The sequence below is a fragment of the Ranitomeya imitator genome, chromosome 6, assembly GCF_032444005.1.
Source record: "Ranitomeya imitator isolate aRanImi1 chromosome 6, aRanImi1.pri, whole genome shotgun sequence".
In the NCBI taxonomy this organism is placed as follows: domain Eukaryota; kingdom Metazoa; phylum Chordata; class Amphibia; order Anura; family Dendrobatidae; genus Ranitomeya; species Ranitomeya imitator.
Genome location: NC_091287.1, coordinates 432,765,786 through 432,781,268, shown reverse-complemented (window position 1 = coordinate 432,781,268; position 15,483 = coordinate 432,765,786). Strand labels below are relative to the sequence as shown.

At 41.2% G+C, this 15,483-nt stretch overlaps 1 protein-coding gene across 3 annotated transcripts in view; it reads right to left on the bottom strand.

Annotated features, from left to right (window-relative positions):
- Positions 1-15,483, bottom strand: part of LYN (LYN proto-oncogene, Src family tyrosine kinase) — a 126,254-nt gene that overhangs the window by 66,607 nt on the left and 44,164 nt on the right. For 2 of the 3 annotated variants that reach the window (XM_069731363.1, XM_069731365.1), the window contains one exon: positions 2,071-2,204. In XM_069731363.1, coding sequence (XP_069587464.1) covers positions 2,071-2,199 — 129 coding nt within the window. In that variant the 5' untranslated portion in view covers positions 2,200-2,204. The remainder of the gene's footprint in view (positions 1-2,070; positions 2,205-15,483) is intronic. The other variant, XM_069731366.1, reaches the window with a different exon arrangement.

Sequence of the window (15,483 nt, the reverse complement as noted above, 5' to 3'; positions counted from 1 at the left end):
GAAGCACCTGGGGGTTTAAAGTCTCAACACACATCTAGACACATTCCTTAAAGGGTCTAGTTTCCAAAATGGGGTCACTTGTGGGGGGTTTCCACTGTTTAGGCACATCAGGGGCTCTCCAAACGCGACATGGCGTCCGATCTCAATTCCAGCCAATTCTGCATTGAAAAAGTCAAACGGCGCTCCTTCTCTTCCAAGCCCTGCCGTGCGCCCAAACAGTGGTTTACCGCCACATATGGGGTATCGGCATATTCTGGAGAAATTGCACAACAAATTGTTGTTGTTCATTTTCTCTTTTAACACTTGTGAAAATAAAAAAATTTGGTTCTAAAGTAAAATGTTTGCAAAAAAAAGGTTAAATGTTCATTTTTTTCTTCCACATTGTTTCAGTTGCTGTGAAGCACGTCAAGGGTTATTAAACTTCTTGAATGTGGTTTTGAGCACCTTGAGGTGTGTAGTTTTTAGAACGGTGTCAAGTTTGTGTATTTTCTGTCTTAAAACTTCCTAACAAAAATAAAAAATTTTGTTTCCAAAATTGTGCTGATGTAAAGTAGACATGTGGAAAATGTTATTTATTAACTATTTTGTGTGACATATCTTTACGATTTAAGGGCATAAAAATTCAAAGTTTGAAAATTGCAAAATTTTAAAAATTTTCACCATATTTCCGTTTTTTCATAAATAATCGCAAATAATATTGAAGAAATTTTACCACTAACATGAAGTACAATATGTCACGAAAAAACAATCTCAGAATCAGCGGGATCCGTTAAAGCGTTCCAGAGTTATAACCTCATAAAGTGACAGTGGTCAGAATTGTAAAAATTGGCTCGGTCATTAAGTACCAAATTGGCTCTGTCACTAAGGGGTTAAAGGAAGCCTGCCAACATCCTTATGCCTTAAACAGCCACAATATCTTTATTCAACCTTGTAAATACTTTTAAACAAGCCCTTTTTTGTCAGTTTATTGCATTGTCTATTACGACCATAAATCAATTTTTTATAACTTGGCCCATGATATGCTAATCTTTGGGTGACTAGTCGTAGGTGCGTTATTTTCTCCAGACTGACTCTCCCACTTTTCATGTTGTCACACCTTTGTGGGCATGAGTGACATGATTTCCAAGAGCATTGTCACCTCTGGCTTTTTGCAAATCTATGCCTTCTTGACAATGCACAATGAAACTATGTGCACCCTCTTATGCCTAATCTGCCTATGCAAGGAGCCATAGGTTATGCAGGACTCAGCCAGTCGCTACCGCTGGTTCTACAAATCTCGAGACGGACTTTTTCACTGCTACTCCCTGGGCATGCACAAGTGCAAATGAAGCTGGTGTGCGTTCTCATGGCCTATTGTCAGGCATGCGGAAATTTGCAAAGTTCCAGTGGTGATGACTTGCGAGGGGCCTGAGGAAGTTGACAGATCCTCATTAATAGTGTATTTTCTTTTTACTCACTTATAATAGAGACAGATCACAGTAATGGCCATAATGTCCCTGTTCTTGGGATTAGCATCAGTAATCAAACATTTATGGAAGATCATACAACTACCATGTCTGCGCTTGACCATTAATAAATCTTAATGCATCAGCAGATTATTTTATTACACAGCCTGTATACCCCCATGTGCGATCTCTGTGTCACATGACGCAGTGTACAACCACAGGGCAGCTGAGCATGCACCAAACACCATGTTCTGTATATTGAATAGTGCACGGATGGATGAGGATATCAGCAAAGTTGAATTCTGACTAAAACTGAAATCTAACTACTAACAATAGGAGTTCTTGGTCACCTATGGCCAAACAAAATGTGGTGTGAGCGTTTTGTTTATTTTTTTTTATCAACGATCCATGTTTTATAGGTGTAGCTGAGATACCTTTGAATAGAAAGATTCAGGGATTAAGTATTTGTATAGAGAGATTAAAATACAACCCGCGAAGACAAAAAGCACCAGCAGCTAGACAGCCAGATATTGCTCAAAAATCCTACACATAAGAAAAGAATGGCAACAGTATGAAAAAATATTGGGTGCCACTGAATTCATTCTCTCCTCGTCTATCTACTTACTGGCCTTTGCTGATTATTGGACGTTGGATCTGGTACATAAATAGTTGGTTCAGGTTTACGTACTGGATAGCTCTTTTCGTTTCCATTCGTAGATGTTGGGTCTTTCGTTTTTGATTTGATACATCCCATATTTCCTGAAACAATAAAAGCAGTGAAATTGGTTTTAGATAAAGGCATGTAAAGATCATAGCTCACTGGAAAATCACATCTGTATATTTCTTACGTTAAAGCATTTGTCCCATCAAGACAAACTCCAGCCTATTGTCCCTATTCTGGCATCACAGAGGTAAGGGTGGTGGGGTCTCTCACAGGGAACCCAATGTAAAAGTCGGAGAGATGAGTGTGGCTGCACTCATATTTTAAGGGATTTTCTATTAGGAGACAACCACATGAAATACAGTGAAACCTTCCCAAAAAGACCACTCCTTTATCCAGACAAGATTTCCTACGACTATGTATGACGCAAAAAGGCCATCTTCTTTGAGAATAGCACTAAAATAACAAACCTATTTGACTATGACCGACAATCTTTCATTGCCACCAAGACCACTTATAGCATTTTTCAGCTTATTAGCAGGAGTTGTTATTCTTACTGTATTGCTTACATAAATTATAGACTTGACTGTGGATCTGACATTCAATTTATGAAACAAAAAAGCTCAGGATGAACAATGCTAAAAGCTAAGGTTTATGTCCGATGAGTAAAAACGACTTCAAGTGCAGATTTCAGGGAACAATATTTTAAGATACACGATTACAGTGTATTTATTCTTTATAGTCCCTGCAATGTATATAGAAAAAAAATACAATCACATGGCTCACAAAAATCTCACATGGATCACTTTTAATTTATAATATCAAAATATGGAATAAAGCATTAAGATCAGCCTAAGAAATAACAGAGATAGTGATGGAAACCCAGGAAATACAGGCAGCTTGAATCAGTGTCTGCCTGCATTATGTCATGGCTCAGTTTTGGGATTCGATCAGCTGCCCTGTTGTTCTGTGGTCGGTTCCCCTGTGTGCTGATCTATTGCCTTTTCTTCCCTGTCCTAATGCTGATGGTTCCAATTGTCTTTGTTCCCCTTTCTTGGTTTGTTCCTCTACAGGAGTTTTCACATTTTCCCTTTTTGATTTGCCTTTTCATATTTTGGGTTTAGGTTTTATATGTTCACCCTTCACTGCACTTCCTTGCTGGCTATACCTCTAGCTGAACTTGGGTTTAGGAGTTCCAGCCATATGGGGTTTACCTTGCATAGTAAATACCAACTGAAGTCCTGCAGGGAGTCAGTTTGTTTTTCTTCCCAGTTACTCTTTAGGTTTGTGGAAGGTTATACTTGTTCTGTTTACTTATAATAATAATAATAGTAATAATAACAATCTTTATTTTTATATAGCGCTAACATATTCCGCAGCACTTTACAGTTTTGCACACATTATCATCACTGTCCCCAATGGGGCTCACAACCTAGAATCCCTATCAGTATGTCTTTGGAATGTGGGAGGAAACCGGAGTGCCCGGAGGAAACCCATGCAAACACAGAGAACATACAAACTCTTTGCAGATGTTGTCTAAGGTGGGGTTAGAACCCAGGACCCCAGCGCTGCAAGGCTGCAGCGCTAACCACTGCGCCACCATGCTGCCTTTTTTGGCTCTCCTTATCTTTCCCCTTCTCCCCTATATGAAAATGTTTTAGTTTTCTCACCCTGGGTTTTTGTATCTTCTTGCACTTCCTGTACAACTAGGGTATTTTCTAGTTTGTACAGGGACCAGGTGGGTGTGGGTAGGGCATCTCCTGTAGTAGGTCTTCCCTTTTTCCATTACCCGTTAGTGTGTGTTATGTTCATAACACATTATTGCAGCAGTGTGTTTTACTCTGAATCACTGTATTTCAAATAAAACATACATTGAAAACCCGTCTGCTCCCTATAGCTGACAAATCTCTCTCTCGACACACATAAGACCGATCAGACAAGGGACGTGGCCAAGAGAGAAGCAGAAGGAGACTGGCCTCTGGACTAATCATCCAACACACATAGGGCTCGATTCATGAAGGTTTTTAAGCCAGAAATTCTGGTGTAAAAAGCTTTGAAAACTTGCAAAATTTTGGCACCAAGCTGCACTAAAATTTTGCAACTTTTGCCATTGTCACTTTGGCAAAGTGGGCAGAGCTGGAGCGAGTCAAGGGCATAGCAACTCTCCTCGAATTCATGGCAAGGTGTGGTATTTATTACCACAACTGGAGTAAGATTTGTGGTGTGATGCATGTCGCTTCAGATGCTCCTGGTTCATGAAGAAGAATGTGCATCTTACTGACTCAGGAGCGTCTGACTCCAGCACGACCCCTCATAAAGAACAGCATGAAAAAATTATGAATCTGGACCATAGCCCTTATTCTATTGTTCAAAGTTTTGTATGAAACGCTGCAGTGTTTCCGAGTAAAACATAAATGACACGGCTATAATAATGCAACCAATGTCTGAATCATGCTGTCTTTTTCCCAAGCAGCATGGATATGCTGTTAAATCCCCCTTAATGTTCAACTTCAGTTTTAAATAGTGCCCTAATAATACTGGTAAAATAAATAAATAAAATACTCTTCAAGCCTGTATGATCATCTTCCTCAATGAGCACCACAACCTACTTCCCACTGAGCGTGATAAGTGTATGGATAGAGTAATACCCAGTATCCTGGGAATTACAGATCACATGCACTGATATAAAACTTCTGGTACCCACTTATCGCCCCCCAAAAAATACAAAAAACCTGACTTTCATCTGACATCAGCATTCGGGCCCATTTCCCCCTCCATAACAGAAGGAATTGTGCATTATGGTGAGATATTGGACTGCAATTGGCCCATAGATTGTTCTTACTCAAGGACCCTCTGCCAGAGTCTGGTCCTGAGGTCCTCCACCAACATTAGATAGGTTAGCTGGATACACATGTTACCCCATGAAGAGAGAGTGAAGATCAAACAAGTAGGATAAAAAAAGAAGGTTTCTCTGATAGATATATTACATAGTTGGTCCTTTTCCTGGGCATTATTCATTTATTAAATAAAAATTGAAACGACGGTTACTCTTTAAACTCCCACCAGTGATCTGTGAATGGTTATCTTGTTCCTCATATTACATGCTCTCACGCTACATACCTTTCTGTCAAATACCAGCAATGTAATTAAAGCAATGTGACTGCAATGGCTACCTTTCCTATAAAAACATGTCAGTGCTATGAGATCTACAACATGACCCTAAAACGCGTAGACACAAAGCTTCTTTCCCCTCTAACACTTAAACTGAGCCACAATAATAAATACTTACAACAAGGTTTTAAAAAGCCATAAAATACATCTCGAGTCTTTCACGATCTCGCCAACATCTTTGGTAAGTTCTCTCCACACCCTGTTTTTTTACCATTCTGTGTACATGCAAATGTTTCATACAAAATATTTTCAATTCCTTTTTTTGTTTTGTAGAACCGATAGGGTTGATGGCACTGAAACAGGAAGTTTTGATCTAGACTCAAAGTGTTATAGCTAAAAGGACATTTCCACATTAGGATAGAAACAAAAACCTGCTAGAAAAAATAGTCACCGACTCACCCAATAATGGAAGGTCATCAGCTGCAAGTACTGTAAGTGTTGACTTTAGCGGGAGAGAAGGGTTTGACAAGGGGCTGAACCGTAGTGGGAAAATTCCACCAGAAATCAGAGACATCTGCAGTTCCACATCCGCAGCAGATTGAGTTGCGGAACTGTGACTCCTTAGGGTGGCTCTCTGTGCAACACCTCATGTGACTTACCACTGTTGCCTGCAATTACCTGCCACGGTCACACGAGATAAGATACTATCACAAGAGGCAGAGTTATGTAGAGACTTTATGAAAGGAACCGTGGTGGAGCCTGTATACTACTACGAAGTTCAGAGGATTGCCAAAGATCGAGTACTATGCTCAGCTGGCTGATGAAAATAAGTTGTCACCTACCACAGGATCAGAGGGGGTCCAATCACTGGGACCAGCAGTGTACATGCTTCCCCACCGCTCCATTCATGCCCTAGGGGGCTGCAGAGTGCTGTCCCCAGGTTTTTCCCCATGGAGAATGGATTAAGCACTGCCACTCCATTCTACTGGGGCTAAAAGTGAGGATTTTTAATCATTCTGATATTCAGTGCGGATCCCAGCAGCCCCCATAATCCGTTATCACCTCACCTATGCTGTGGAAATCTAGAAGTTGTTTTCACAGGACAACCCATATCAATTTTATCCTAACTGGAAAACGACATCAATTCATTAAAAAAAAAAAACAATATTAAAAGGGGTCTCACAAGCACAAGTGTTTTAAGTATATTTATAGGACCCTACCAAATGTGAATCACAACGTCAAATATCTCCACCATGACCCTCTGTTAGAGGAGAAATATCCATGCAAGAAATGGATTCTGCACATGTGAGGAATAAGCAAAGTAGATTATTATTATTATTATAGCAACAGTTTACACAGGAATTTAAAGGTCACAAGCTAGACTGTACCTATGATTATTCCAGAATTACTTTCCTCATTCTTTGCTACTTGCTTACTGTAAGTTCACCCTAGGTGTTTTTTTTTTCCGTTTTTTTCTGCAGTAAAACTTTATGTCTTGGCAGGAAAGAAGCTGCAGAAAAAAATATGCTTTTGTTGGGTTGTCTAGATTTGTTTGTTTTATTTCTGCTTTATTGCTGTGGTTTTGGCACGTTTGATTTGTCTCTTGTGCATGCTGATAAAGTTTAGTGTTGAAAATAAAAAGTCCTATTCTATAGAATCAGTTTTTGGCACAAAAAATACGGCAAATACTAATGCCTGCGCTTTTGGTGCTTTTTTCACCACTCATTCATTTCAATGGGTAAAAAACGCTGAAAGAAGAGACATGCTCCATTGTGCAACAAAACGAGCAAAGCACAAAATCCTGATGACAAAAAAATAAAGTATGCATGAGATTTCTAAAATCTCATAGACTTTGCCGGTGACTTCGCTGGTACTGTAAAATACAGCTGAAAATTTGCATTAAAAAAATGGAGCAAAAACGCCCAGTGTGAACTTAGCCGTAAGTTCGGAGCTGTGATCTACAACTTCAGCTTATCTACAGTGCAAGAGGGAGTCTGCAGTAGTCGGAGACACACCTCCTGTCTTATCATTGGTCCAGGCTGTTGCTTCCTCTCTCAGTTTACAAACACAAGCCAATCACAGGCTCACTAGGGAGTCCGTATGTAGACGGCAAATTTCTATTAAGTAGTAATGAAAGATGAAAAAACACTTCGGTCCATCAAGTTTAACCTCTCTCTCCTCCAGTTATACATTGTCTCTTGCTTGATTATTTATTACCCACAATGCCATTTGTTGTGAGAAATGGATCCAGCCTTGCTGCTAGTGTCTGCCATTACTACCTCCTGTGGTCGGCAATTCCACAGTCTGACTGCTCTAACTGTAAAGATCCCTTTCCTATCTGGCTACCGGAATCCCTTTCCTTCCATACGCAATAAATGTCCCCCGGTAAGGTCTTTGGAAAGAATATGTTATGTGCCAGTGCTTTGTAGTCACCACATACTGTATGTAATTACAGTTATACGAAAAAGTTTGGGCACCCCTATTAATCTTGAGCTTAATGTTCTATAAAAATTGTTTTTTTTTGCAACAGCTATTTCAGTTTCATATATCTAATAACTGTTGGACACAGTAATGTTTCTGCCTTGAAATGAGGTTTATTGTACTAACAGAAAATGTGCAATCTGCATTCAAACTAAATTTGACAGGTGCATAAGTATGGGCACCCCACCAGAAAAGTGACATTAATATTTAGTAGATCCTCCTTTTGCAAAAATAACAGCCTCTAGTCGCTTCCTGTAGCTTTTAATGAGTTCCTGGATCCTGGATGAAGGTATTTTTGACCATTCCTCTTTACAAAGCAATTCCAGTTCAGTTAAGTTTGATGGTCGCCGAGCATGGACAGCCTTCTTCAAATGATCCCACAGATGTTCAATGATATTCAGGTCTGGGGACTGGGATGGCCATTCCAGAACAGTGTAATTGTTCTTCTGCATGAATGCCTGAGTAGATTTGGAGCGGTGTTTTGGATCATTGTCTTGCTGAAAGATCCATCCCCTGCATAACTTCAACTTTGTCACTGATTCATGAACATTATTGTCAAGAATCTGCTGATACTGAGAGGAATCCATGCGTCCCTCAACTTTAACAAGATTCCCAGTGCCGGCATTGGCCACACAGCCCCAAAGCATGATGGAACCTCTACCAAATTTTACTGTGGGTAGCAAGTGTTTTTCTTGGAATGCTGTGTTTTTTGGCCGCCATGCATAACGCTTTTTTGTATGACCAAACAACTCAATCTTCGTTTCATCAGTCCACAGGACCTTCTTCCAAAAAGAAATTGGCTTCTCCAAATGTGCATTTGCATACCTCAGCCGACTCTGTTTGTGGCGTGCTTGCAGAAATGGCTTCTTTCGCATCACTCTCCCATTCAGCTTCTCCTTGTGCAAAGTGCGTTGTATAGTTGACCGATGCACAGTGACACCATCTGCAGCACGTTGATGGTGCAGCTCTCTGGAGGTGGTCTGAGGATTGTCCTTGACTGATCTCACCATTCTTCTTCTCTGCCTTTCTGATATTTTTCTTGGCCTGCCACTTCTGGCCTTAACAAGAACTGTACCGGTGTTCTTCCATTTCCTTACTATGTTCCTCACAGTGGAAATTGACAGGTTAAATCTCTGAGGCAGCTTTTTGTATCCTTCCCCTGAACAACTATGTTGAATAATCTTTGTTTTCAGATCATTAGACAGTTGTTTTGAGGAGCCCATGATGCCACTCTTCAGAGGAGATTCAAACAGGAGAACGACTTGCAAGTGGCCACTTTAAGTAGCTTTTCTCATGATTGCATACACCTGGCTATGAAGTTCAAAGCTCAATGAGGTTAGAAAACAAAAAAAAAGTGCTTTAGTAAGTCAGTAAAAAGTAGGTAGGAGTATTTAAAACAAGAAAATGATAAGGGTGCCCATACTTATGCACCTGTCAAATTTTGTTTGAATGCAGATTGCACATTTTTTGTTAGTACAATAAACCTCATTTCAAGGCAGAAACATTACTGTGTCCAACAGTTATTAGATATATGAAACTGAATTAGCTGTTGCAAAAAAAACAATTTTTATAAAACATTAAGCTTAAGATTAATAGGGGTGCCCAAACTTTTTCATATAACTGAATATGTATTAAGAAAGGGTAGGATGGATCTAAAGTATGTGGAGTATCTAATGCCAGGTACTTTCTGCATATTTACTGGGGCAAATTAGTCTTAGTATGTTTGAGCCTGGGGGGAGGAGTCTTTTTAGTAAATGAAATCATATTTGTGTTCTTCAATTACAAGATATGTTGTAGCCAAATGTTTTTAACCCCTTTCTGCCATCAGACGTACTATTCCGTCCATGTGGGGTGGGCTTTACTTCCCAAGGACGGAATAGTACGTCATAGGCGATCGGCCGCGCTCACGGGGGGAGCGCGGCCGAGTGTCAGCTGCTTGTCGCAGCTGACACCCGACACTATGTGCCAGGAGCGGTCACGGACCACCCCCGGCACATTAACCCCCGACACACCGCGATCAAACATGATCGCGATGTGCCGGCGGTGCAGGGAAGCATCGCGCAGGGAGGGGGCTCCCTGCGGGCTTCCCTAAGACCCCCGCAGCAACGCGATGTGATCGCATTGCTCCGGGGGTCTGCGTACCTCCCTCCTGCAGCAAGTCCCGGATCCAAAATGGCCGCGGATCCGGGTCCTGCAGGGAGGGAGGTGGCTTACCAAGTGCCTGCTCAGAGCAGGCACTTGGTAACGCTGCAGCGCTGTTTGACAGATCGGTGATCTGTCAGAGTGCTGTGCAAACTGGCAGATCACCGATCTGTATTGTCCCCCCCTGGGACAAAAGTAAAAAAAAAAAATTTTTACAAGTGTGTAAAAAAAAAAAAAAAATCCTAAATAATGAGAAGAAAAAAAAATTATTATTCCCATAAATACATTTCTTTATCTAAATAAAAAAACCAAAACAATAAAAGTACACATATTTAGTATCGCCGCGTCCGCAACAACCCGACCTATAAAACTGGCCCACTAGTTAACCTTTTCAGTAAACACCGTAAGAAAAAAAAAAAAAACGAGGCAAAAAACAACGCTTTATTATCATACCGCCGAACAAAAAGTGGAACAACACGTGATCAAAAAAAGACAGATATAAATAACCATGGTACCGCTTAAAGCGTCATCTTGTCCCGCAAAAAACGAGCCGCCATACAGCAACATCAGCAAAAAAATAAAAAAGTTATAGTCCTCAGAATAAAGCGATGCAAAAACAATTATTTTTTCTATAAAATAGTTTTTATCGTATAAAAGCGCCAAAACATAAAAAAATGATATAAATGAGGTATTGCTGTAATCGTACTGACCCGAAGAATAAAACTGCTTTATCAATTTTACCAAACGCGGAACGGTATAAACGCCTCCCCCAAAAGAAATTCATGAATAGCTGGTTTTTGCTAATTCTGCCTCACAAAAATCGGAATAAAAAGCGATCAAAAAATGTCACGTGCCCGAAAGTGTTACCAATAAAAACGTCAACTCGTCCCACAAAAAACAAGACCTCACATGACTGTGGACTCAAATATGGAAAAATTATAGCTCTCAAAATGTGGTAACGCAAAAAATATTTTTTGCAATAAAAAGCGTCTTTCAGTGAGTGACGGCTGCCAATCATAAAAATCCGCTAAAAAACCCGCTATAAAAGTAAATCAAACCCCCCTTCATTACCCCCTTAGTTAGGGAAAAATAAATTTTTTTTAAAAAAAAATGTATTTATTTCCATTTTCCCATTAGGGTTAGGATTAGGGCTAGGGTTAGGGTTAGGGCTAGGGCTAGGGTCAAGGCTACAGTTAGGGTCAAGGCTACAGTTAGGGTCAAGGCTACAGTTAGGGTCAAGGCTACAGTTAGGGTCAAGGCTACAGTTAGGGTCAAGGCTACAGTTAGGGTCAAGGCTACAGTTAGGGTCAAGGCTACAGTTAGGGTCAAGGCTACAGTTAGGGTCAAGGCTACAGTTAGGGTCAAGGCTACAGTTAGGGTCAAGGCTACAGTTAGGGTCAAGGCTACAGTTAGGGTTGGGGCTAAAGTTAGGGTTAGGGTTTGGATTACATTTGCGGTTGGGAATAGGGTTGGGATTAGGGTTAGGGGTGTGTCTGGGTTAGAGGTGTGGTTAGGGTTACCGTTGGAATTAGGGTTAGGGGTGTGTTTGGATTAGGGTTTCAGTTATAATTGGGGGGTTTCCACTGTTTAGACACATCAGGGGCTCTCCAAACACGACATGGCGTCCGATCTCAATTCCAGCCAATTCTGCGTTGAAAAAGTAAAACAGTGCTCCTTCCCTTCCGAGCTCTCCCATGTGCCCAAACAGGAGTTTACCCCCAACATATGGGGTATCAGCGTACTCAGGACAAATTGGACAACAAATTTTGGGGTCCAATTTCTCCTGTTACCCTTGGGAAAATACAAAACTGGGGGCTAAAAAATAAGTTTTGTGGGAAAAAAAAAAGATTTTTTAATTTTCACGGCTCTGCATTATAAACTGTAGTGAAACACTTGGGGGCTCAAAGTTCTCACAACACATCTAGATAAGTTCGTGGGGGGTCTAGTTTCCAATATGGGGTCACTTGTGGGGGGTTTCTACTGTTTAGGTACATTAGGGGCTCTGCAAACGCAATGTGACGCCTGCAGACCATTCCATCTAAGTCTGTATTTCAAATGGCGCTCCTTCCCTTCCGAGCCTTCCCATGCGCCCAAACGGTGGTTCCCCCCCACATATGGGGTATCAGCACACTCAGGACAAATTGCACAACAAATTTTGGGGTCCAATTTCTCCTGTTACCCTCGGGAAAATACAAAACTGGGGGCTAAAAAATAATATTTGTGGGAAAAAATCTTTGTTTTATTTTTACGGCTCTGCATTATAAACTTCTGTGAAGCACTTGGTGGGTCAAAGTGCTCACCACACCTCTAGATAAGTTCCTTAGGGGGTCTACTTTCCAAAATGTTGTCACTTGTGGGGGGTTTCAATGTTTAGGCACATCAGTGGCTCTTCAAACGCAACATGGCGTCCCATCTCAATTCCAGTCAATTTTGCATTAAAAAGTCAAATGGCGCTCCTTCGCTTCCAAGCTCTGTCATGCACCCAAACAGTGGTTTACCTCCACTTATGGGGTATCGGCGTACTCAGGACAAATTTTACAACAAGGTTTGGGGTCCATTTTCTCCTGTAACTCTTGGCAAAATAAAACAAATTGGAGCTGAAGTAAATTTTTTGTGAAAAAAAGTTAAATGTTAATTTTTATTTAAACATTCCAAAAATTCTTGTGAAACACCTGAAGGGTTAATAAACTTCTTGAATGTGGTTTTCAGAACCTTGAGGGGTGCAGCTTTTAGAATGGTCTCACACTTGGGTATTTTCTATCATATAGACCCCTCAAAATGACTTCAAATGAGATGTGGTCCCTAAAATAAAATGGTGTTGTAAAAATGAGAAATTGCTGGTCAACTTTTAACCCTTATAACTCCCTAACAAAAAAAAATTTTGGTTCCAAAATTGTGCTGATGTAAAGTAGACATGTGGGAAATGTTACTTATTAAGTATTTTGTGTGACATATCTCTGTGATTTAATTGCATAAAAATTTAAAGTTGGAAAATTGCAAAATTTTCAATTTTCGCCATGTTTCTGTTTTTTTCACAAATAAACGCAGGTAATATCAAAGAAATTTTACCACTATCATGAAGTACAATATGTTACGAGAAAACAATGTCAGAATCACCGGGATCCGTTGAAGCGTTCCAGAGTTATAACCTCATAAAGGGACAGTGGTCAGAATTGTAAAAATTGGCCCGGTCCATAACGTGCAAACCACCCTTGGGGGTAAAGGGGTTAAAAAGGACATATCGTCTAACAAGGCTTTAGAATTTCTCAGCAAATTTTCCCCTAATTATTCACAATACTGGAAAGAGCTACCCATCTAAAGTATATACTGTACAAACAATACGACATGCTAGCTACAATAGCCTACTATGCTAGAAGGTTTACACAGTGCACTGAAGGGCTTCTGTTAATCTGTGTCACCTGAAACCTCTAAAACTAGTGGAACCAGTTCTGGGACACATACCATATAGGACACCGCAGCAAGAAAGGGACTATCTGGTTAAGGAAACAAGTGTCAGAAAATATTTCATAAAATAGACTTTAAAAAAGGTCAGATGTTTTCAAGATGACTTTATGAGAAACACAATTGTACACAGAATATATTTGTCGGCACAATCTGTAAATGTAAATGGCGGCCGGAGTGATATTCACAATAGGTAATGCAGCACAGAGCGTTCTTGCTGGTGCTAGGCAACGACGGCACGCCTTACCCGGCCAAGAGAACACTGCTCCTCGTTTAGTTGAAAAACTTCTTAGAAATGTCAATAAGGTCTTCAAGAAGAAACAAACTGAGACTTAGGGTACCGTCACACTATACGATTTACCAACGATCACGACCAGCGATACGACCTGGCCGTGATCGTTGGCAAGTCGTAGTGTGGTCGCTGGAGAGCTGTCACACAGACAGCTCTCCAGCGACCAACGATGCCGAGGTCCCCGAGTAACCAGGGTAAACATCGGGTTACTAAGCGCAGGACCGCGCTTAGTAACCCGATGTTTACCCTGGTTACCAGCGTAAAAAAAAAAAAAAACAGCACATACTTACATTCCGGTGTCTGTCCCTTGCCGACTGCTTCCCGCACTCACTGACTGCCGGCCGTAAAGTGAAAGCACAGCGGTGACGTCACCGCTGTGCTCTGCTTTCACTTTACAGCCGGCAGTCAGTGAGTGCGGGAAGCAGACGGCAAGGGACCTGACGGACACCGGAATCTAAGTATGTAGTGTTTGTTTTTTTTTTACATTTACGCTGGTAACCAGGGTAAACATCGGGTTACTAAGCGCGGCCCTGCGCTTAGTAACCCGATGTTTACCCTGGTTACAAGCGAACGCATCGCTAGATCGGTGTCACACACACCGATCTAGCGATGACAGCGGGAGATCCAGCGACGAAAGAATGTTCCAAACGATCTGCTACGACGTACGATTCTCAGCAGGATCCCTGATCGCTGCTGCGTGTCAGACACAGCGATATCGTATGGATATCGCTGGAACGTCACGAATCGTACCGTCGTAGCGATCAAAATGGCACTGTGTGACGGTACCCTTACTCAAAGGTTTGAGAAATTGTTCTTTGTTGATCAATCTTAATTTGTTTACAACTAAATGACAGCACGGTGGGCCAGTGGTCAGCACCGCAGTGCTGGGGTCCTGGGTTCAAATCCCACCTGTTTGTCAGGGTTCTATGGTTTCCTCCCACACTCCAGACATACTGATAGGGAATTTAGCCCCAATGGGGACAGTGATGATGAAGCCTGTAGAGAGCTATGGAATTAATGATGCTAAATAAGAGAGTAGAAATAAGAAATAATAAATAAAATGACATCACATAGAACACTCATCAGAGGCTCGTCCTGACCTTCATCAGGTCTTCTGCTTTCACACTCAGAGCTGCATTTATTGTCCATGTGACTTCGGACTCGAATGCCACAAGCACCAGTTCATGCTGCTCAAAAGACAGACAACAGATGACTCCATTACAGAAAGTTAGGTTTTACTAAGAAACGTTGCAATGTTTCACATTCCTAATGCTTGGGCATTAGGACTGGAAACCACTAGGCATCTCTCTCCGGCTGTTGTTCATCATACGATGATTCGTTAAAATGTCTCTCCCTACATACCAATAGGGAAAGCACTGTCAACCACTTGTTACTTGTGCCCAGTTTGCTGTTTAAGCAGTTTTCTCTGAAAGCTGCAGCATGTCTGAGTAAAACATAGCCCTAAGGGCTGACATGTTCAAATCTGACCTTTATTGTGAACGTTCCACTTGTGCCACCGATAGTTCTGACTCTTTGAGGAACGGACTCCACCATATCTCTGGTGCTTCTGACTTTAAGACATTCTAAGATGGTCCTACATGATGAGTAGAACCTCCATGGATTGGACTTGTTTTTCCAGCACCTCCCGATGCTGCTCAGACTGACATCCGGGGAATAGATAGGCCGAGTTATGTTCTTCAAACCATTCAAGAACAATGCAGTGTGGCAGGTCACGTTATTCCACTGAAAGAATCCAGGGTCATCAGTGACAATTGTGGGGGGGGGGGGGGGGGAGATGTAGTTGGCCTACCACAGTACTCATAGGTGTGATATATCAACACAATTCAGACCATTTATTAAAACATTTGTGTTGACAATCATTTTACCTA